The sequence below is a fragment of the Falco peregrinus genome, chromosome 6 (genome assembly GCF_023634155.1).
Source record: "Falco peregrinus isolate bFalPer1 chromosome 6, bFalPer1.pri, whole genome shotgun sequence".
In the NCBI taxonomy this organism is placed as follows: domain Eukaryota; kingdom Metazoa; phylum Chordata; class Aves; order Falconiformes; family Falconidae; genus Falco; species Falco peregrinus.
In genome coordinates, this window is record NC_073726.1 from 56,969,872 (window position 1) to 56,992,311 (window position 22,440).

The window sequence follows — 22,440 nt, forward strand, 5'->3', positions numbered from 1 at the left end:
ATGGCAGGCAGCCACACTTCAAAATCCCTGCAGCAGTGGGGGACCAGCCCCAGTCCTGGTCCCTGCTCCATCCTGGTGGGCAGCAGCCTCCTGTCCCAGGCACGGGGTCTGCTCCCCCTAAGCAAGGCTGGAGCACCCCAGGACCCCTGGGACATGCTGTGCAGAAGTGGGTGAGTCTGTCCTGCCATCTGGATAAATCCATGGGTGCTCCAGGTTGTTTATGCAGGACAGCCACTAGCATCCCCACTGCGACACGCACACGCACGACAAAGAGCCAGGATGGGCAGGGCTCATGGGAAAGTCACTTTTAATGGTTTATTGCCAATGTTACAAAGGTCGACAAACAGCCAGACAGGCGGGAACCACACCGGAGTTGTAAAAACACCAACAAGTCTAGGGTTTTAGTTTATTTCCAAAAAAAGAGAGAAAAAAAAGAATCAAACAAAGTTTGCCTTGGCCAAGCTGACTGCATGTCCTGGGGACTGAGCCAGTGTCACCACAGCCTCTGGGCGAGCTGGGCTTCAGGTTGGTAGTGAGATGGGCTGTGGGGTCCCGGGGCAGTCCCCACACCAGCCAGGGCTGGGGCAGTGCACAGTGGTCCTCCCAAATCCACAGGGCCCCAGCTGTCCCACGTGGCACCAGCCTTGACCCCTCCTCTCCTGCTTATGACAGACCCCTGTCCCCACTGCAACAGTGGCAGCAAGAAAGGTGGAAAAGGCCCTTCTCCATCAGTGCTGAGGACCAGCAGTGCCCACAGCTCCTGCTGAGCGGGTGCCTGGAGAGCCAGCTGTCACCTTTCATTGCTCAAGGGGAGCTGCTGGCACCCCGCTGTCCCCAACCACACTTTGAAATAAACCCTTTAGGATGCTGATAATTCCCGGAGTGCCGGCACAGGTGCTGTTCCCCTAGGGTCAGCTCAGGCCCAGCCCAGTGCATGCTGTCCCTGTCCCACCGCCCCCTGCCTGTCCCTCCCCGGGGTGGTGGGAGCCCACCTGGCCAGGGTACGGCGGCGAAGACCAAAAACGAAGTTTGTGCTTTGTATATGAGACCCTGCCTACACCAAGGGGCTGGGGAGGAGGTGGCTGCGCTCACCCCACGGCTGAGGCTACTCAAACCCCTGAGCCCCTCGCCCCCCTCGGCAAGCTACAGAGTTGCACACACACGCGTGCGCGTGTGCACGTGTGGGAAGGGGGTCCCCAGGGGGCTGGGGGTACAAGGGGAGGAGGAGAAGGCAGCCATCTCCCCAAAACCATGTCAGCACCAAGCCAAGAAAAGTGCGTTACCGGCCCAGTGGCGACGGGGAGCACAGCACAGAGGTACCAAGTGCACCCCTGCCCCATGCCCAGGCGCATCCCCCCAGGCACAATGCCGAGTGCCCTTGGCACCCTGCCAGCACCCATCTGCCCCTTAACTAAAATTTTTCTTTCTGTAAGCCACTCGCCTCCGCGTGGCACTGCTGACCTGAGATCTTCTGATGGAGCGACATGGCTCAGGCAGGTGCTGTGAGCTGCCAGTGATGGGGATGGGTCTCAGCCACCCAGCCCCCACACAGTGATACACCGCCCCACACCCCCCAGTCTCTCCCCAGCCCCACGGCATGGCCCGCTGCTGCCGTGCTGTGGGCAGCAGGACCAAGCAGGTGCCCATCTTGCCAGAGTGGGGTTCAAGAGGATGAGCCAAGCCCCCCCCCCAGCCTCTCCCTGGCCCCCTCTTGCTCTCAGCACCTGCTTCAGCCTGGGGCAGCTGGGGGGGTTGGGGTAGGACTGGTTCCTCTGCTCCCCGTGGCCTCGGGGGCAAGGAAGGGGACATGGGGCTTGGCACTGTCCCCAGAGCTGGGGGCAGCAGGGGACGGCTCTGCTTCCCCTGTTCTCCTCGACAGACACTTACAAACACACACAGAGAAAGGAAACCGTAACCTTATAAAAGACACCGAACGCAAACACCTGCGTGTTCTGGGGCAGCCCCAGCCCCGTTGCCGCCTCAGCTCCCCCTGCGCCCCCCACAAGCGGCTGGGCAGGCTTGTTCTGTGGGGCTGAGCGGCTGGCGGACCCCCTGGGCGCCTAGGAGCCGATGATCTGGCCAGACCATGTCTCGTGCTTCGTGTGGGGTGCCAGGTTGGTGAGGACCACCTCCACTGCCTGGAACTTCTGGTTCTTGGGAGGGATGGGGCAGACCTTGTATGTCACCTCGTCCCCCTCCACTGGGACGTACTCTCCCTCGATGCTGCAGGAGAGGAGAGGAGAGGTGGTGGGGCTGGGGCCAAAAGCCCGATCCCTGCCCCGGACCACCCATTACCAAGGAAGGCACCCAACGTCCCAGCTGTGCTTTGGGAAAGAAAACCCACTGGCAATAGGGGATAGAGCACAGGCAGAGCCCCGTTCCCATGCCATGGAGACATCCCCACCCCAGCTCAAGGGTCTCCAGCCCCATGCTGAGGCACGGCTCCCCCGAGGTGTCTCAGTATCGCGCGACCCTGGGACTTACTCAGATACGTGCACAAAAATGTCCTCTGTGCCGTTCTCAGGGGTGATGAACCCATGGCCCTGGGAGCGAGAGAACTGCTTGCAGACACCCTTGAAGATGGGGCCGGCAGAGGCACGTGCTGTTCTGTGGGAGGAAAGGGAAGGGATGGAGACGTCTCATGAGCAGCACTTGCCTGGGGGGCAGCACGGGGAGAAGTTTGCTATGGAAACATGGCGTTCCCTGAGACCTCACGGCACCCGCTCGCAGCACTCCAGGCAGGAGGGTGCGGTGATGCCGGGTGCTGTGACGGCAACATGCACCAGGCACAGAGTTCTGCAGGCACTGCTGGTGACTGCGGCCCTTGCTCGGCTCAGTCGGACAGCCCCGAAGCCACTCGCCACATGCCAGGTACTTACGCCGAGTAGGTCCTGGTCCTCTTGGTGGGGAGAGGGCTGGGCAGGTCCCGCAGCAGGAGGTTGCCCCGCTCCCAGATGCGGCTGCCCTCCCGCTGGAAGGGGAAGGTGGGCCACACCGGTGACTTGGGGGAGTGCAGGGGCGGCACTGCTGGTGGGGCGCTGGGGTCTGATGACATGGTGGGGCCAGCGGGTTCCTCCGTTTTGGGAACAGGCGGGTGGGTGGCAGGAGAAAGGGCGCCCAGGAGCACGGGTCTGCTGCCTGCGACCTGGGGAGCAAAGTGGGGGGTGGTTACAGCCCCCCCCAAGGGGGCTTTTGGCAGGGACGGTTTACTGTCAGGAATTGCCCCCTCTACTCCTGGCCCCACATCTGTGGGAGCAGGCAGCATGCTGCTGGCCTTTGGTACTTTGGAGATACCAACCTCCAGTGCTGGGAATAGCCCTGGCTCGGAGCAACCTGGGATATTTCAGCAAATCAATCTCAAGGGAAGAAAAGAGCCTGGTTTGTGGCTTCACCTTTCATTTTCCAGGATAATCCCACATATTAGAGGTGCAATCACTAAAACGCACACCCTGGGTGAAGGAGCAGCTGCTTGCAGGCTGCCATGGCAGGGAACAATTTGGGAAGGATGCACATGCAGCGCCAGCTTGCCCAGGCCCCCAGCCCCAGCCTCTAAGATTTCCCCCCAGCCCAAGATTTCTGCTTAAAAGGTGAAGAAAAAGGCTGAGACAACAAATACTTTAAGGTCAGGGGTCTAAGGTCTCCCCACTGCTGGAGGTTGCCTCAGCCCTATGGGATTTAGGACTCAACCCCAGCCCCAACCATCAGCTTGCTACCCACTCGCACATCCCTATGGGGAAAGGACACCAGGAGGCTACTGCAGAGCCCGAGACACAAGCACAGCTTCCTGCCACTGTGGTCATCAGGCTCCAGTTTTTGGCTGGCATCATGTGGTTTGCAAGGAGTTAAAGCCCCAAGGGGCAGAAACCCCACAATTTTGCAACCTTTGGCTGCTGGAGCATGTGCAAGATGTCGCCTGCCAAATAGCAGCAGCCAGAACAAGCACGGGCCTGGCTGTCCTTGCCAAACCACCCCAAGCACGAAACTCCGGGGGTTGTGCATTTTTAAGCCTTCCAGCAAGATGCTCTGGTGCATGATCAGCACTGCAGCCGCTTGCTCAGAAAGCCTTTGCTCTGACAATTTTTCTTCCCATCAGTCGCTACATCTGATGCTGGGTGCCTCTGTCTCGGGGTGCCCCACACCAGCAGCTGTTTGCGGGTACGGCAATTTGGGGGTACTGGGTGGGGGGTCCTCTGTCTCCATCATCCCTCAGGCTAAGGGGTTTCCCCATCATCTAGAGCTGAGGAGCCTGACATCCTGTGGAGTTACCCACCACCTCCTGCAGCCCCTCCCACCCTGCTGGGTATGCAGCATCTTTTGGGACAGTACCTGCACACACCAGGAAACTCAGAGAATATTTAATTTGATTTCTGACTCATCCACAGTCCCCTGAGGCATGGAGGCCCTGGAGGAACATACAAAAGGGGTCACCTCCACTCTGAAATTAGCAGACAACAAGGACATGGGAAAAGATTTCTAGAGCAGCTGAAGTTTCGGAGAGGGACCAGACAACTCCCCTCCAGGCGATCTGCCTGCCACCGGGTCCTGGCTGCTGCCACTGCAGCTTTGGTGCCCATCCATGCATCAGCCAGCATCCTAACAGCTGCCTCCTCTCAGCCTGCAGAGCTTCACCCCAAGGTCCAGGTGGCAGAGGCCATGCTAGAGTCCCACTCCAAGACAGAAGCCACCACCTTCCTCCTGCCCTCCAAGATGACTTCCAGGTGTGTCCATAAACCCCTCTGAAATGTCTCTCCCCTTGCTGGCTTCCCATCTGCCCCCAGACTAAACCCTTCATGCGCTTCAGCAGCTCCTCTCTGCCATAAAGCAACAGGAGCACACATGCCAGCCTTCTGCTCCATGGCCCACCCTGCACTGGGGCTGCTCAGCTCCAGACCCGCCGGGCTCAGCATCCCCTGCCTCCGTGCCCAGGCTCAGCTCCTCCCCTGCCCTGTGCTCAGGCTCAGCATCTCTTTTCCCCATGCCCTTGGCTCAGCAACTCCTTCTCCCATTCCCAGGCTCAAGCTCACCATCTCCTTCCCCCACGCCCAAGGAGCGCAGAGAGGCTCAGGGAGCACCCAAGCGAGACACCCAGAGGCTGGGGCAGCCACCAAGCTGTTTCACTGCTTCCCATCTGTGCCCCCCGTCCAACCGCCCTGCCTGCGCTGGCGAGCAGCCCGGCCACTTTTGGGCAGCAGAAAGCAATGTGGTCCCCAAGTATCGCTGCAGGATCTGGCACCTTCCCAAGAGGTGTGAGGGATGGACAAGCAGGACAATCTGGGGGAAGCAGCCCTCAGTTCTCTGCCACATCATGGAGCTGCCACTATGAAAATGGCTTCAGCACAGCATGCCTCTTCTGTGCACGCTTCTGCTGATGAGGCCTTTCAGTTCCCCCACCAGATTAGGGACAATGGAGGGTATTTAACCTGAATAACGATGCTTGGAGCAAACTATTAGTATGCTGAAGGGGTTGGTTGGCACCAGGAGAAAGAACTTCCTCCAGCTGGGTCCACAAGAGGCTAAAAAAATGGGTTTCCTACAGGCAAAAGAAATACATGAGGCAAAGGGGAAGGGGCGTGCAAGAGGGGGAGCCTTGCAGGGACAAAATGGCATGGGCAGCGGCAACCAAGAGTGTGTTTGCCTCAGGTTCTCCTGCAGGAACAGCCCAGGCTTGGGTGCCCTGGAAGGCTCGGTGGTTCGGGGGATGAGCAGTGGCGGGGGGTAGGAGCATGCTGGGCATCACTGGGGGAGAGGAGACAGACAGCCCGCTCCAGAGACCCAAGGGCAGTAACGGAGGGTGCCATCCTGGGGCTGCTGTTTGCCCCCACGAGCTGAGCTTGCCCCACACGGGAGAACAAGCCAGGCACGATCACCCGCAGGCACTGTGGAGGGCTCTGGCTGGTCCATGGGGATGTGGGGGAGAGCCCTGGCACAGGGCAGCTGCTCACTGGGGTGAGCCAGGGGACGGGCACAGCGAGGCTGTGGGACCCCCATCCTCGGGGGTATGCAGCCTGCCCTGGACGTGTTCCTGAGCAGCCTGCTTTGACTGAGGCATTTCCCCCAGCTCCTGCTTGTAGTGGGGGCTGCAGCAGAGACCCCTGTCCTGCAGCCATGCCAAGGCTGGCTCCCACGGCCAGCAGTGCTCTGGCCCACTCCAGCACCCAGCTCGAGCACCCAAATTTGTGGGTCAGCCTTGGGGCCCAGTGGCTGAACACCCAGCTTTGCTAGTGCTGGTGAAGCTGAGGCTAAGCGGGAGCTCTGGCACCGCTGGGGCTCCCAGGGCGGTATCGGGCCTCCCACCTCATTTAAATCCCTGCAGCAAACAAAGGGACCAAGGAAATTAAACTCATGGCAAAAACAAGCTGAGAGAAGAGGGGAGACTCAAGCATGTCCTCACCAGTGTCTCCTCCCCTCCAAGCCCAGTGGAAGAGAGATGAAAGCCTCTCCTGCCCTTCTTCTCTCCCGGTGCTCCACCCCACCATCCTCTCCCCAGCCCTTTCTCCATGCTGCAGCCTCAGCAGACGACAAGGAGGGGACACCTGGGGCACAGGAGGCATTTTCTCCCTCTCCTCCATCACCAAAAGTCATGCTAACCTCTGCCGGGGCCGAGAGAATCTCTCCCCACCCCAGGTCTCTCCCCAGCCTGGCAGATACCACCACCGACACCATGTCCACCCCATGCACGTATGTACATACAGTGTGAGGATGAAATGCAGGTCGCTTGAGGAGGCGAGCAGAGGCTGCAGTAGCCCGGCTCTGCCGTGGGGCACAGGAAGCCTTTCCAGCATAACCCCCCCTTCCACCACCGCTGCCAGACCTCCACCTCGCTTCCCCCCAACCCCCCTTGGTGGCTCTCCTCTGAGGGTCCCCTGGGGCAACAGTCCTCCGGGCCGAGGAGGTGTGTAAGCAGCACTGCCCAGCGCTCCCTGGAAGGGTCTTGCTCTCCTTTAAAACCACCCCCTACCCTGTCCATCTTTCCCCCTCCCCAAAGAAACCATCTTGGAGTGAAACCCCAGAGCCCTCTGGTGACAGGGTTTCCTTCGGTGGCAGCAGCCAGCTTTGCTTTTGTATTTTTTGGAGGGCAGGCTTCCGAGCCAACCTGACAGCCGGAGCGCTCGCAGGCGAATGCAGGAAACCCAGGCCAATTAAGGCAGACAGGCAGTAGACACATCAGCTTTTATCTCCAGATCCAAGTACCCCATTCATCACCAGCGACTGAAAGGTCTGCGGTTTATCAAATAAAATCACTGTCTCTCTCCTTCTCTCCAAAGCCAAACACACTGACTTGGGTGCTGGCTGTGACCTTGTTTAACTAAACAGCCTTTCAAGGTCCCCCAGAAGGGGGGAAGGAGCCTTTTGAAGAGGCACCAGCCTCCGTCTGCCACTCCCCGTTCATTAGCAGCAGCGAAGAACAGCCCCTCATGCATCCCTTGGCCGGGCGGGGGAATACATATTTAATTGGCTTAATCACCCTCGGCGAGTCGGCCCTCCCGTACCGTACCGCACTTCTTTGTGCTCCTTCCCATCCGCCAGAACCGCCGGGACTGCCCGGGATGGATGGACCAGCAGCCACTCTGCCGGTGGCCGTCACACTCCGGCTCTGGACCTGACCCTTCAACTGGCCCACCGGCGCCTTGATGGGCAGTTTCCTTTCATTCCACCATGTCCCTTCGCGAATCCCTGGCTCGGATGCTGTCTGCCATCACGCTCAGGTCTCCCGAGTGCCGCTGCTCCCCCCACCCCAGCCGAGGAGCTGGAGGTTATTTTCCCTCTGCTGCCTTTTCCAGCGAGCTCCCGCACAGGCTCTTCCCTGCCGCTTGCCATCACATTTTCTCCATTGCTCATGACTGCCAGTGGCCCCAGTTCAGGAGTCCACTTTACCTCCCCACTCCTTCCAGTAGCTACCCCAGTAACAAAAAGGTCTCTGTTTGTCAAAAAGACACCCCATCTGCCCTGGCGACTGCAGCAGCCATCTCCTCGCCCCACAGAGCAGGAAAAGCGATGTCCTGGCCCACTGCCACTCCCGGGGAGGCTGATGCCCCTCCAGACCCAGCCTGTCTAGACACGGGCTGAAGCAGAGAAGAGCAACACCCCTCCAGATGCGGGAGCATGCCCCCAGAGCTCGATGCAAAAACATAAATCCCATTTTTCAGTTGCTTGGCACGTTCGTGCGCTGAGGGACCCACCGACAATGCTGTGGACAGCAGAGATCCCAAATCGGCATCTCCCGGGGGGCTACTGTGAAGGGCAGGAACCAGCTGGGGAACTGGGATGGCTCCAGGCAGGGGTTACCGAAGCAGGGCCGCCGCAGGGCTCCCCGGCCTGTGTTTCTCCATCCTCCCTTCCTCAGAGGAGGCTCACAGCCTTTGCGTCTGGCAGGTTTTTATAAATGCTGTCTCTGTCCGATGCTAATGAAAGCCTCTCAGCCCCCTGCCACCTCCTTTTTTGGTCACCAGATCATGCTGTTAAAGAGTTAAATACCATGCAAAGCAATTTCCATGCCTACCCTGCATGCTAAAACCCTCTTTGCTGAGACAAATTACTATAGGAAAAATAAACCAGGCAGTTTTTGCAGAATAAACACTGACAGCATCCCCTCCCCAGCTAAGCCAATCACGCTCACAACTCCAAGGATCTTTGCTGAGATAGTCTCGCCTACGATACAGCCTGCTTAGCGCTAAAATATGAATGTCACCTTTATGGATTGATTATAAAAAGCTCCCTTAGTCAGTGCTGGGCTGCCCAGTTCTTGGGGAGGCCATGGGGGAGAGCAAGCAGGCTGCCAGATGCAAAGGGGAAGCAAAGGGAGAAGCCATCATGGAGGCTTGATTTACCTTTTAAGCATATATGCATAATCATCACTACCAAATACCAAGTTTGTGGGGTTTGGTTGTTTTGTTGTGGATTTCTTTTTTTTTAATGAGAACAGTGTCTGTTCAAAGACCTGGCGAAATGTCCTCCTCGCTATCCTTCCTTCCTCCTTTGTAGATCTAACTTGCTGTCTGCAGGAATGAATAGAGCAGCCAGTCCCAAAGCAACCCCAATTCCAGCCCTCATCATTGTCAGACCGCTTTAATAAGATGTTTTTTTTACAAATCCCCTTCCCGTCACCTGGCAATCAGAGAGCTGGGTCCCAGCTGATCTCAGCCCCCCGTGGCAAAGCCCTGGCTATTAGCTCCCCAGCCAAAGCAGGCATGCAAAGCCGCACGCCGCCACCCCCAGAGGAGTTATTGTTCCTGAGGCTAGTGGGGAATAACCAAGCCAGAGGAGGGAAGTCACTCGTCACCCTCGCACCTCTCTGCCATCAAAAGGAAAACGCAGGTTTGAACGAAAAAGGCGGTGCGTGAAGTTTAACCTCCAGCTACAATAGCCTGGGCAAGCTGGATGGCCATTGTGCCTCCCCTCACTCACCTTCTTAGCAGCAACGGGCTCCGTGGCGCTGTGCTCTGCAAAGCATCGGTGCTCGGCAGGGCCGAACGCTCCTCCACAACCTTGTGAGGAGCAGCAGTCTCACCTGCAGCCCGGCTCTGGGGGCTCTCTCCAGCTGCCTGCCTGCCTGCCGGCTGCCTGCTGATGGATCTGCGGTATCTGATGTGTGTATGATGTGCGCCTCGCACACACACGCATCCACACGCCTTCCCCTGACGTCAGGGCCAGGCCAGGGGGAGCGGGCAGGTGGGAGGGATCAGCCTGGTCATTTCTGAGCTAGGCTTAAAGGAGCAAGTCGGTATGGGGGGCTGGAGGGGAGTCGGTCGGCCCCAGGGGGCTGCATCACTCAGGTTACACAAAGTGATGCGCATGGGTGGCATGGCCGGATGCAAAGGGGCACCCCACGGGCTGCAGAGACAGCGGAACCAGGAGTGGGAAAGCGCCAGAGGGGGAGATGGGGCCAGGAGGCCAGGGCTGGACCGGGAGGGGTCCCCCTCAACCGATCAAACCTCTCCCCTGTCACACCAAGTCCTGCTGGTGCTGCTGCAGCCACTCTTCCCACCTGCTCAAGCCTGCAGTCCCCCAGGCACCCACGGGTGCCACAGTCACAGCACGGGAGCACGGGGGGACATGCCACAAATCCACCCTACCACCCCGCTCCCCTGCGCTGGGCTCGCAGCTGTCACAAACCCAGGTGCTTTCTAAGGGTCTCATTTCTAGCAGCACACCATGCCAACCCCCTGACCCCCAAAGGTCTTTCCTTTCTGTTTTCCCCTGTGCTAGCATGACCGTGCTCAGGAGAGCCAGCACTGCAGGCAGAGGCAACGTCATAAACTGGCCAGAGAGTTTCTCTCTTGGGGGCTCAGGGTGATGCAATGAGGACAGGAATCAATCGGGCTTTTGCGCCCACTGGGGAATAGGGCGAGGAGTAATGGGGTTTAAATTGCAAGGAACAAGATTGATGCTAGACATTAGGAAACACTTTCTAACAGAACAGACAGTTAATTACTCAAGTAGATTGCCTGGGGAAGCACCGGAGTCTCCATCACTGGAGGTTTTTAAGAACAGGCTGTGTAGGCATCCTTTGAGGGCAATTCAGGTGATATCGGCCTCATTTTGGAGCAGAAGGGTGGACAACACCAGCACGTTATCACACAGGACCCTGTGATCCAGGAATAAAATTTGCAAGAACCCTGAACAACCATGGTAGAGTCAGTGCTGCAGTGAGCTGTCATGGGCATCTTGTCACACGGGGTGGTTGTGGGTTCCTTTTGGTTTCTTGAACATGACTCTTTCCTTGAGTCATTCTAAGTAGCTGAACATGATGGTTGTCAACGGTTCCACCAACGACCCCCAGCACAGCAGGGAGGCATACAAGTTGTGTGGGAAGCCACGAGGCATGGCACATGACCCTGGAGAGAGGGTCACAACTGCTTCCATCCATCCACGTAGCTGGGTGTTGATCCAGGTGGCTGTTCCAGGGGCTTTGGCAGGAGGACCAGATCACAAAGCAGTTCAGTCTCTCCTGTCAATGAACTATAATGCAGAAAAAGGCTCCATAGACAGGAGACCAACCCATAGTAAGGCCACCAAAGAGCACTGAAACCCCAGGTGCTGGTGGGTTCTGCCATTGCCCATCACACTCTGCTTGTGGCTTTTCAGGCAATTTCCCATGACAAAACAGGAGCCTCATTCATCCCCTACAGACACCACAAGGCTCATCTCCCCATTCTACCCTTCAAAACCTTGCAGAAGAAGGGGAGGAGAAACCCAGCCAGCTCTCAGTCTCAGTTCCAAATTTCTCCTGAGATGGCCCATCCTCTCCTGGGGGACAGCTCCGCACATCCAGACCAGGAGGGTCCTGAGCTGGAAACAGCTAGAGGCCAGAAGAGTGCTGGGGACGTGTAGTGCAGGCATGCCCTCTTTTTCCCCAGGCATTTGTTTAATTTAACTTGTATATTGAATATCATAAATACCTGTGCTTCCCCACCCGATTGGTGGAACGCCAGGGTTAACTGTGTGCCCAGCTGCATGTGTTAAACAAATATAAACTGAACAGAGGAGACAAGTGTCAGAACCTGACTCTCCCACGTAGTCACTAAAGACTCTTGACGGAAAAGGCACAAGGAACTCAAAGTACATTTGATTGGAAGGTGGCTCTGGCATGTGCTGCAGCAGAGGAGACAGAGAGTCTAAAGCATGCAAAAATGATAAAAGGAGGAGAGGGGAAGCTTTGATCAGAGAGTGGGAGGGGGGTGCCAGAGATGCCTGCAGAGATGGAAGCAAAGGCAGGAACATGGAGGACTTTGTACGTGAGAAGATACATAATTCCTTCAGAGTCAATCAAAGAAGGGCCAAAACAGTCTAGATGCAAATTATCACTCAACTCCTCCAATGTCATTGAGCCAGTTTTCCCCGACAGCCATGGGGATGCAGGGGCAGAGAAGATCTTAAACAAAATAATTTGGGAGTTCCTTTCATTTTCGTCCCAGTTTCTGAGCCTTCAGGTAACTTCAAATAGTATTTTCCAGTTTTCCTGTACAATTGTGAGAATGAGAAATGTCTGGGATTTTCTCTGAGTGACAGAAGGACCCTTGTGCAATCCCTGGATTCCAGCAGCTGAAGTTTCAAAAAAAACCAGCAATCAAGAACCATGCTCCCAAATGTTGGAAAAGCCCCAATACTGCTGAGAGAGACTCTAGAGACTTTATGGTTATGTATGGAAAGGTGTACACAGGCGCTGTGGACTTGTGGATATTCATTGTGTTGGTACTACTGGGACAAAAAGAGACCGCTCAACAAAATGAGGCTGATCACACGATCTCCAACATCAAGATACCTTAGCTCTGCTGTTTAAATATAGCGTAACTCTGAACACTATCAATAGCTGAGTTGAGACTACACCCATGTTTTACAGGGCAAAGTTTGGCTTTTGTTTATATTTTTACATTGGAGACAGTAGTTATGAAATACGGAATTCCACCAGGGAGAAAATCTGTCGTGTGTACAAAGGCCCAGGCACACATGGCTTGAGATCGGTGGAGTTACCTGCAGGTGGTGAGACTGGAAAGCATTTCCCACAGCCCATGGTGTTACTGGTGGAGGCTGAGAAACTGCCAGACTCAGCTCTGGTAGTGTTTGTAGCCTGGTATCTAAGGCAGTGAAGCTCATCCAACATTGCCATCACCAGCCTTCTCTCCACACATTTCAATTCAGTTTCCCCATAGTATCGAAGTACCTGCAAGTTTCACCAAAACACACAGCTGCGCAAAGAGGAATCCTATCATCTTTACTGAGGAACAGCCTGCAGTGTTCAGCCCTTGTCGGCAATCATAGAGCTGACACAGGAGAAAGATTCTCCACGTCCCTACCCCACAAGAGCTTGCTTGGTGCCTCCACTTTACAAGACACCAAAGACCCAAATGTAAGACACAAGCCAGTATGAAGTGAGGCCTTGCAGCCCTGCTGCTCATACAGCTGTGTTTTGGCAGCTGTGGATCATACCGAAGGGAGAGGCATCTGCTTCGTATTGGGCACTCAACAGCTTCTGATGGGGCATGGCTATTGGAAGCATGAAAAACGTTAGCTTTAAGGAAGGGCTAGAAATGGAAGTGTGATACAGACTCTGTCCAGATCCACTTCTCTCCATCTCCCATGATCTCCCAGGTATTCAGCCTACTACTTCCCTGAAACCCTGCCCCTATTTAACCTTACAGTTCTTATGTACAACAGCATCCAGAGTGATCCAGACCTTGCCAATATTGTGTCTAACTTCTACCTCCTCGTGAGATACCAAGGTAATTCCTTCCCCTGCTATCAGAAGGACAGGGGCAGGAACTATTCTCCCTTCTGAAAAAGTATCTACAGATACCTGCAAAACCTGCACTCCAGCCAAAGGTCAAACCTCACACTGCCTGACCTGAGTGAAGCCAGGACAGAACAGCAAGGGATGTGGCACGTGCGCCAGCAAAACTGTGCCACGCTGAGACTAGTGCAGCCGCAAATGTAGCAAAGGAGAAAGGAGCTTTTGTAAGGCTCCTTGAAGTAGGACGAGAAGAGCAAGAAATGCTGTGGATTTGGGTTGAGGTGTCCTGATAGAGTGGTGTCTGCTGCATTGGCAGCAGAGCTCCTTGCTGAGATGGTAGATGCTGCTCCCAAGAAAAATGCTGCACTTCTCAGGTGACAGGGGAAAATTTGTTCCTGGGCCCCCCATTTAATATAGACACGCCAAGCATGTGCAGACCAGCCATGTTTATTCAAAAGAAACCCACAGCACAACAGATCCTGGTGAAACAGGAGTAATTGCAAAGAGATCAGAAACTCTTTGGCCATGACAGGTATCTTGTTAATGAGGTCTAGCTGCATATTTCCAACCTCATTTCCCCCTTCCTGTTCCAAGGCAGCTCAACATTTAATGATTTCTTATCTAAAGCACTCATTACTGTCCCACTACGCACTGCTGGGGGTTGTGGGGGATGACATACTTAGCCGTTGCATCAAAGCCATTATGCTGAGAGTGCAGTTTTGACTGTCAGCCAGAGACGTTTGGTTTTCCTGGCAAATCTTTTTTTAAAACACACTTAAAACAATCTCCTTTCATTTTTTCTGACAAATTTCAGACATTAGCACACCCCCTTGTTTTCTACCATCCCTCATGCTGCTTACCTCACTGCAGAATGCATCGAGGCCTGCAAAACTATACCAAGGGGATTTTTTTTCGCTGTTAACACTCAGAATAAATTATTCCAGCTCTGGAATATCTGGACTATCCAGCTCCACCACTCTCTTGCTAATTTGTACCTGACAATAACCTCGACCTAAGTATTGGATAGTCACTGTTGTGAAAGGTGCAAGGGGTCTATAAACGCCCCTGGTTTTGCTGTGTACGTAGGCAAACAGCTGAAGTACTGGCTTTCCGACAAGTGCAAACTTTGATCTCTGCTGTACTGTCGAGATTGAAGCTTAAGAAAACGATAAATGAAAATACAGTACGTGCAACTGTGGATTGTTTCAGGTGAAACAGCCGCGGCACCGGAACCATTGCCCAAGGAAACACCTGCGGGGGGGAGCGGGGGCAGGTACCGAGCAGCCCTGCACAGGGCAGCCGGTAGCTGAGGACCTTTCCACGTTTATATTGACTAAAACCACCCCCCTTACGGTGACCACCAGAAATCAGCGTAGCCCTGGGCCGCCGGGTCCCGCCCCCCACCGGTAATGGCACGTAACGGAGCAGCGCCCTGCCCCGCGGTGAGGAGGGACAAAATGGCCGCCGCGGGGCGGGGCGCTTCGCTCCGCCTGGCCGGCGCGACGCGGCAGGGCCCCACCACGTCCCCTGAGGGCTCCGCCCCGTGTCAATCAGAACGCAGGCCCGCCCGCCGAGGGCGATTGGCTGAGGCGCCGGAAGTGCCGTGGACCCGGAGAGCGCGCGGCGGGGCTTCGCGTGCGGGAGGTGGGTGAGGGAGCGGCAGCGGCCCAGCCGGGCTCCCCCGCCGCCGGCCCGCCCGCCCTGCGCCTCCGAGCCCCGGGCTGCCTGGCGGCGCGGCTGCTGGCGCGCTCCCCCCGTTCTCTGCAACGGCGGCTGCCTGGCCGCCCACCCCGGACTGCGGTTGCGTGGCCACCTTCGACCCCTCTTCTTCTTGCTCTCCGCAACGGCCGATGTGCGGCCGCCCTCACCCCCCCAGGCTTTCTCCCCCCCGGCCCGTTCCCCCCAGCCCCCCCGGGATAGCCGGGGCGCTGCCCCGCTGAGCGCCGTGCAAGGCGTTGGGGGGGTTTCCCAGGCCCGCCGCTCATCAGTCGTTGGGGGTCTGGGTTGTCCTTGCAGTGTTGCGGTTCCCGAGGCTGTTGGTGGCTTCTCGCTCAGCTCAGAGGCGCTCCCCACCGCCATGTTTGTCCTGGTAGAGATGACTGACACAGTAAGAATTCCTCCCTGGCAGTTTGAAAGGAAACTGAATGAATCCATTGCTGAAGAGCTAAACAAGAAATTGGCCAATAAGGTAAAGCGGGGCTCATGTGTAGGTTGATACAGGTGTCATAACATCCTTGAGCATTTCTTCCTTTTATTTGTTCCTAATGAGATGTGTGGGTGAAGTATCGGAATAGTTTAGATGCGGAGGCCATCCTCAGCGACTGAAATAACAGAGATTGTAAACAAAGAGGCAGCCATGTATCATCTCAAAGGGTACATTTTTCTAATGGCCAGTGCTGTAATGGGAAGATACTGAGATGCCAGATGGGGCAGAGAAGCATGGAAGAGAAGTGAGAGTAACTACTGGTTTGTGTGTAGAGTACTGATCTGAAATGCAGTCTGAAAAATGGATGCAAACTAATCCATCTAGCAGCGGAATTTTTTCAAAAAGTGATGTAAATAAATGTAGAACAATAATACTGAAAGAGAAATGAAGGTATTAATGGATGACTTGGTCTGTGGTTAGTACTTGAAATGTAGTGTGGCAGTAAGAAGTTGGTCTTTGGTGCAGGATATAAAGAAGTGTTCTGTTGTAGACCAGGAGGTCACAGTTTCTCTGTGCATCCCGTAGGACTCTGATTAGCATATGGCTTTCAGTGCAAAGCAGGTGCAAAACTCAAAATACAGGTTTTGAATGTGAAGGATGCTCAGAAGAGCAACCTGAAGCGGTGAAGAGTTGTGAATAGCAGATTATATGGACAGGTTATGAAAAGCAAAAGGCTTCCCTCATCTGCTAGTGACTGGTGGATGTCTCAAATTTTGTGGGCTGTGAAGCAATCTTGGAAGTAGCAGAGAAACCAGGAGTTCTCGTCGTGTCTCCCCAGAGCTAGTACAATTAAAGATAAAGGCACAATTAAAGACAAAGGCAAGCCTAGAGACTTCTGAGAGTTTAATTTTAGTGAAAAGTTTTTTTAGCCTTTGAACAAACTGTGGGGCTGGTGGGCAACAATAGCTGTGGGCAACTGTTCACTGTCTTGGCGGTTCAGCTTCTCTCACCACTGACAATTGCCACAAGGATTTCTGTTTGTAGCAGTGCTCTTTACACGAATACATGTACTCCTGTAACACTCAAGTTAGGGATTCCCCTACAATGCAGTGTGGTTAGGCCTGGCAGGGGCTGTTGAAGGGAGTTTACCTCCTGGAAGCCTCCCTTCCATCTTACCACCCTTCTGTTGCCTTCTTTTGAAAAGGCGTGTGTAAATTTGATGGTTTGCTTGATTTATTGCTTTTTAATTTTTTTTTTGTTTGAGCAGGTTGTATACAATGTTGGCCTCTGCATCTGTCTGTATGATATCACAAAGCTGGAAGATTCATACATATTCCCTGGAGACGGTGCATCACATACCAAAGGTATATTCTTGTCCTCAGTTATTTAGTGATCTGGAAATGTAAACTGAGTTCGATTGTTAAGGGAAGTAAATTTAACGGAACTCACTGAGGTTCATAGCCTTAACTCTGTTCCTCTTAGGAAGACAAGAGGGACATGGCAAAAGTTAGCTTCTTTCCTTTGCATTTTTGGGGTAAAAATAACAGTTTTAAATAGGCAGTCCTGTTTGTCTTCTCCCACAGCCTGTTTCTGTTCTACAATTAGAGCCATAGGTGTGGGGTAAGGAAGAGGTTAATTTCATTTAGAATGATTGGAAATCTGCATGTAGAAAATAAGTTGTTTTGCACTTCTCTAGTATTTTTTCTTTTTGAAGTTTATTTTCCTTAGCTAGAATGTTGAAACATGTTTCATTTGCACAGCATTTGATGCTGTTTTCCTAGCTGGAAGTTTTGTTACTTTTTTTTGTTGAGACTTAGACAGATCTGGTTCAGCATACATTTCTAGTGACTTTTTTTAAACTGAGAAATGACTAAATTATTTACTTTGACTTTGGGAAAATCTGAGCAAAAACTGGAAGTAAAGGCATAAAAGCAAAGTTCATGTATTATTTTAAGTTAAAATAACTTTCTTTGAAAGTAGAAAAATGCATCTCTTTCCAGTTTAATTTTCAGTGTGGAAGCGTACCTTGAACAAATGACGTTTCCTGTTAGAAGAGAACTGGTCTGACTGTATGTGGCTCCCCTTGTCTAAATTTTAACTCCAATAGAACTTGCTGCCTGCAAATAAAAGCTTCTCCAATACTGAAGGAGGATGGCAGGCTTTCCTGCTTGCTTTGATCTCCATTCAGCTTCTTAACTTTGAATTACTCCTTGAACCGAAACAAGAGAATATATTATCTCTGAGCTTGGAAGAAAGTCTGCTTTTAGAATCTGGGGTAGCACTTTGATAAGTCCTGCTGTGTCTGGTAATAACTCTAATGTACTGCATGACGTTGTGTAAAAGAGGAGCACCGAGTATGGACAGCTAAGATGTTAAAATGGCTCATAAGCATTATTTGGCTAAGATTGTCATAGTGTAACGTTCTTATAAATGCAAAATCTTTAGTTAGAAACATTTTATTTAACCTGGATGAAAAATCCAATTATGTTAGAGAATCTTATTTACTCTGATAATATTTGATACCATATATTTCATGTAAAGAAAATACAGCATTGCTGACAAAAGGAGCAGAAGTATTACAAGGAAGTATAATTTCAAGTGATACTCTTGGCTTTGAAGCATTATGGGGGAAGGCTTACATTGTAACTTAAGCAGAGGCCCTGCTCCATGTTCTTCATCTTACAGTTAATTCCATGACCTTAAACTTTCGCAAGATTGAAGAGCAGAGAACAGGACACTGCTGATCAACTGCTGTTCAAATTCATACAAAACAGTTAGGAATCAGGACTCTTATTCCCATTTTCCTATTTAATCAGAGCCTTTAAGGGAATTGCAAAAGAAACTGGGTAAGCATTTTAGAGGGCATATAGGATGTGGGATTCTGTTTTAATGGCTGCCACCCTGTGGAAGGAGTATAGTTCACTAACATGGACATAACACTAATGGTCTGTTTTCTTTGAAGTGCATTTCCGCTATGTGGTCTTCCATCCCTTCCTGGATGAGATTCTGGTTGGACAGATTAAAAGCTGCAGTCAGGATGGCGTTCACGGTAAACCGCAACTTCTAATGTTACGGACATGTGAGCCGCAGAGCTCTTGGGTCTATTGAGGTTCTGTGATTGCGGGTGATACAGTGCTGTCTGTAGGCTGGTGAAAGGCTGTTGCTGGCCTCTAGTCCTGCTGCCATCTGAGGTGGTTGGTAGCTGGAGCCTGGCAGCTTCCTGGGCCCTTGATGGTTTTGTCTGCACTCCCCTTTGCTTTGTCATTCATGTGCATGCCCAAGAAGAACAGGCAAGCCCATCTGGAGCGCAGACTGCATTCATTTTCTTGCTTTGGTTAATAGAATTTGTTTTTATCAAAGTGGTAGTGTTGGCTTGTGTTGGTCTGATAGATCATCCCTGTAGTGGTGTGCAAATTCATGATTGTTTCCTCTACCTGGAAACATGGCAGGGAAACATCTTTGTGAGCACAAAGTGCTGTCAGATTCATGGAATATGTAATTGACGAGTTGCTTTCCTTTCTCCCATGGAAGCAAGCTCCTCTGCCCAGTTGTTAAGTTAGGACAATAAGATTATCTTGTTTGCATTTGTTGCTGAATTTGGGCATGTCCACACTGATAAAATTCAACATCATGAAATCTCAAGGGGGAGATTGGGGTTGTTCTAACTTTATATTGGTCTTCATTTAACATGTTACATCTGTAATTTCTAAGCTCTTTTCTGTCACAGACCTCTATAGCATCTGACTCATTTCTTGGAACGCTTTCATTTCTAATCCTGTTCCAAACAGTCTTTTCCTTTCCCAGCGGGTTTGAAGACTGTGCCCTCTGTTGCTGTGTGTACTTTCAGCTGGGTGGTTGCTTTGCTGCCAACTGAAATTGAACGTTGTGGCTCAAAGAATAATTCCTGCATGATCTCAGATGTCCTTCCTGAAAGAGGAAGGAGAATGCGTCTAGAAATGCATTTTAGGAATTGCTGTGGTATATCATTTGCAAAGAATCATTTCGGTCTTCATCAGGATATTTTCTCCACAGTTTCTATTGGGTTCTTTGATGATATTGTCATCCCACCAGAATCCCTGCAGCAGCCAGCTAAGTTGTATCCTTTGATCACCTTTGATAACTTCACTACTTCATTTCAAAAGATTGTGCAGTGCTGGTCCCACAAGCATTCACTACTGCAGCAATGTAGGTGCCCAGTGGCAGAAGCTAAGCTGTTGTGTTGGGCAAGTCCCGCAGACCATTATCACAGCTAGACAGGCCTCACGCTTATTAGGTTTTGCAGGGTCATTGTGCCCACTGATAGAATTGAACGGCAGTGTCCCCTGAACAACCGTAGTGTAATCACTGCCTCTAGTCTTGGCTGTTGCTGAAGACAGAATGCAGGTTTTACCACATCATGTAATGTCTAGGTCAGGGGTCCTCAAACTACGGCCTGCGGGCCGGATACGGCCCCCCAGGGTCCTCAATCTGGCCCCTGGTATTTACAGACCCCCCCTGCCACCCCCCCGGGGGTTGGGGGGGGAACCAAGCAGCTGCAGATGACTGCCTGCCACTGCATCCGCGCGCAGGCCCCCTGGTTAAAAGGTTTGAGGACACCTGGTCTAGATACATGGTGTGTCTGATATACTTAATTGTGGTAGATAAGATCTTCTGGGGTTTGAGGGGGTTTGCTTGTTTAGGGCTCTTTGTTGTTGTTTTTTTTGAGGGGTGGGTAATCCCAACTCTGCCCAGCAGCATACACCTTGAAGCAGGAAAATCGGAAACAAGACAGGCGTCTTGGGCTGCACAGATGGTGGCCCAGGATGGTGCAGTGCAGTTTGAGAAATAATTGCGAAAAGGCTTTGAATTGAGTCTGTTCTCAAAATTGTCAGAAAGTGATCTGTCAGGCAGAGTGCTGATTGTTTCCATCCTTAACCCTTGGCATGGCCAGCGATGAAGCAGAGCAGGTGTGGGTGTGGGAATATGAGACGGAAGAAGGGGCCCATGACCTCTACATGGACATTGGGGAGGAGATCCGCTTCAGAGTTGTGGACGAAACGTTTGTCGATACATCACCGACAGGTCCCAGCTCTGCACAGGCTTCCACTTCAAATGCCACAGAAGAAGTCCAGAAGAAAGAGGCACCCTACACTCTTGTGGTAACTGTGCATAACTCATAAACCCTTGTGAATGTTGTGGTTTATTCTATATCTAAAATAGCATCCCTTTCCCAAGGAACTGGTTGCTTTAAGCTGACCATGAAGCAGAGAGTCACAAAATGAAAGGAGTGGAAAAGGGGAGAAATGAGATTGTTCTTGTAGCGGCTCTGTGTTAGCTACATGTTTTCATTGGAACAGTTTGTGGTTGGTGGTGGAGTTCCCCCCAGGACGCCGATTTGAAGCAGGCTGCGGTTGCAGGACTTGCGGGTAGGAGTGAGCATGTGAGGAGTAGAGCTGGGAGAACCACATCAAGGTCTGCACAGCAGCTGAACAGTCTGGCCCCCGCTGTGTTTGGCGCAAGACCCACCTGAGTACAGTGCAAGAGAAAGATGGATCTAACCCAGTGAAAGCTGTGTTTTCTCACAGCTGGAGTATGTTGGGACAGTCAGGAGTAGAATGGGCAAGTGCTTGACTTTCAAGTGTTGAACATTTGGTGTAGTGTTGACAAGCTTTAAAGGAGTTTGGGCAAGTGCTTAGCAGGCTCTGCTAGGAAGGCAGAGTGAGTGCCTCATCCATAACTTGGGGGGAGAGATTTTACATTTTTATGTGTTTACTGCTGTATTCTCTATGCACTTTACAACTGAACACTCTATTCTTCTGTCTGTGAACAGGGATCAATCAGTGAGCCAGGCCTGGGCCTCCTGTCATGGTGGACAAACAGTTAGCTGCAATCAGAGCCTGCTCCACAGAAGATCTTTCCGATGGACGTTTGGGGTATAATGGGGTTCTGCTGGTGCTCAGCGCTGCTCTGAAGCTGAATGAGAAATTAGACCTGCCATTCTCGTGTTTCCCCTTCAGCTTCCAACCTGCCAGACAGACACAGTCGCTTTCAAGAAATGTCTTCACTGATCTGTAGAAGTGAATTTACAGGCACAAAAAGCCTTGAGCGCAGCAGCAACAAACTCAGCTGGAGCTTTGGTCTCCTGCCCTGGAGGGAAAACTGGGGAGGTCTTTACTTGCCTGAATTAAGAAGGGAGTTGACTTCAGTGAGTGAAAGCAGGAGAGAATACCTGTCAAGAAGTATTGCATACTTGGGCTTGGAGTTTGATTACAGAAGGGTAGAAACTTGCCATTCTTTTGACAGAAAATGGAAAAGAAACAGCAAAAGACTAGATTTAATAGAGGTGTGGTACTCTGGAGACCTGGAAGATGCTGCTGCTGGGAGGGCAGGGGAGGTGGCAGTAATCCGCTAAGAATGGGAACTTAACCCAAGGATGAAGTCAGCCAAAAAGAACTGGAATGACAGTTTACCTAAAATTAATGTAGGCTCTGTGAAGATGACCACTATGGAAAGCTATAGGCTGCTTACTGTGCTGAATGGAAATACTTTATTGGGTGGGTTGTGTTTATGTAGAATGAGCTAAACTTTGCAAGAGTTTGACTGAAAATGCATAATTATGAACTGAAATGGACCAAGGCTGCTTTGAGCAAGCTAAGTACTTGTTTGTGGGGGTGTGTTAATAGCAGAAACGGAATAAATAGTAAAACCCACCCAGCTTGCCTTCCTGTACAGTTTGTGGGGAAACTTAGCTTCCTGCCTAGGAGGAAGAAAAAAGTTGCCTCCTGCAGTTTAGCTATTTGGATTTCAAGGCAGACAGTGTTGAGACCAACACTTTGCTCTGCTCTAACAGCCAATAACTAACAATTGCCATCACCCTCCCTGACAGCAGTAAAAGGAAAGGGGGGAACAAAACAGTGAGTAAAATCTATGCAGGGCCCATTGCCAAGAGAGTGATGTTGCACATAATTACAAAGCCAGCCACATTTGGCAGGAAGGGGCTATAATTCCCTGGGATAGTGGGTCTGCTTAACCTCCAACTGTGAAAACAAAGCCTGAGTCATCAGCACCCTCCCTGCAGCGTCGTTAG

General features: G+C 52.3%; 2 protein-coding genes across 3 annotated transcripts; one reads left to right on the forward strand and one right to left on the reverse strand.

Moving 5' to 3' along the window:
• Positions 1–290: 290 nt before the first annotated feature.
• On the reverse strand, positions 291–9,635 carry CSDC2 (cold shock domain containing C2). The gene is made up of 4 exons (XM_005237401.3): positions 9,406–9,635; positions 2,880–3,145; positions 2,485–2,607; positions 291–2,223 (listed from the first exon to the last, which is right to left on the reverse strand). The coding sequence occupies exons 2-4, from the start codon at positions 3,053–3,055 to the stop codon at positions 2,061–2,063; spliced, it is 462 nt and encodes a 153-aa protein (XP_005237458.1). The 5' UTR covers positions 3,056–3,145; positions 9,406–9,635; the 3' UTR covers positions 291–2,060.
• Positions 9,636–14,757: 5,122 nt separating this feature from the next.
• On the forward strand, positions 14,758–22,063 carry POLR3H (RNA polymerase III subunit H). 2 transcript variants are annotated; one of them, XM_055808906.1, is made up of 7 exons: positions 14,758–14,872; positions 15,245–15,416; positions 16,642–16,738; positions 18,337–18,423; positions 19,407–19,470; positions 20,305–20,512; positions 21,184–22,063. In XM_055808906.1, exons 2-7 carry the CDS (start codon positions 15,306–15,308, stop codon positions 21,235–21,237), a joined length of 621 nt encoding a protein of 206 aa, XP_055664881.1. In that variant the 5' UTR covers positions 14,758–14,872; positions 15,245–15,305; the 3' UTR covers positions 21,238–22,063. The 2 variants fall into 2 exon arrangements, with proteins under 2 accessions (XP_055664881.1, XP_005237459.1); XM_005237402.3 differs by lacking the exon at positions 14,758–14,872 and having other exon boundaries at positions 14,881–15,416.
• Positions 22,064–22,440: the final 377 nt, after the last annotated feature.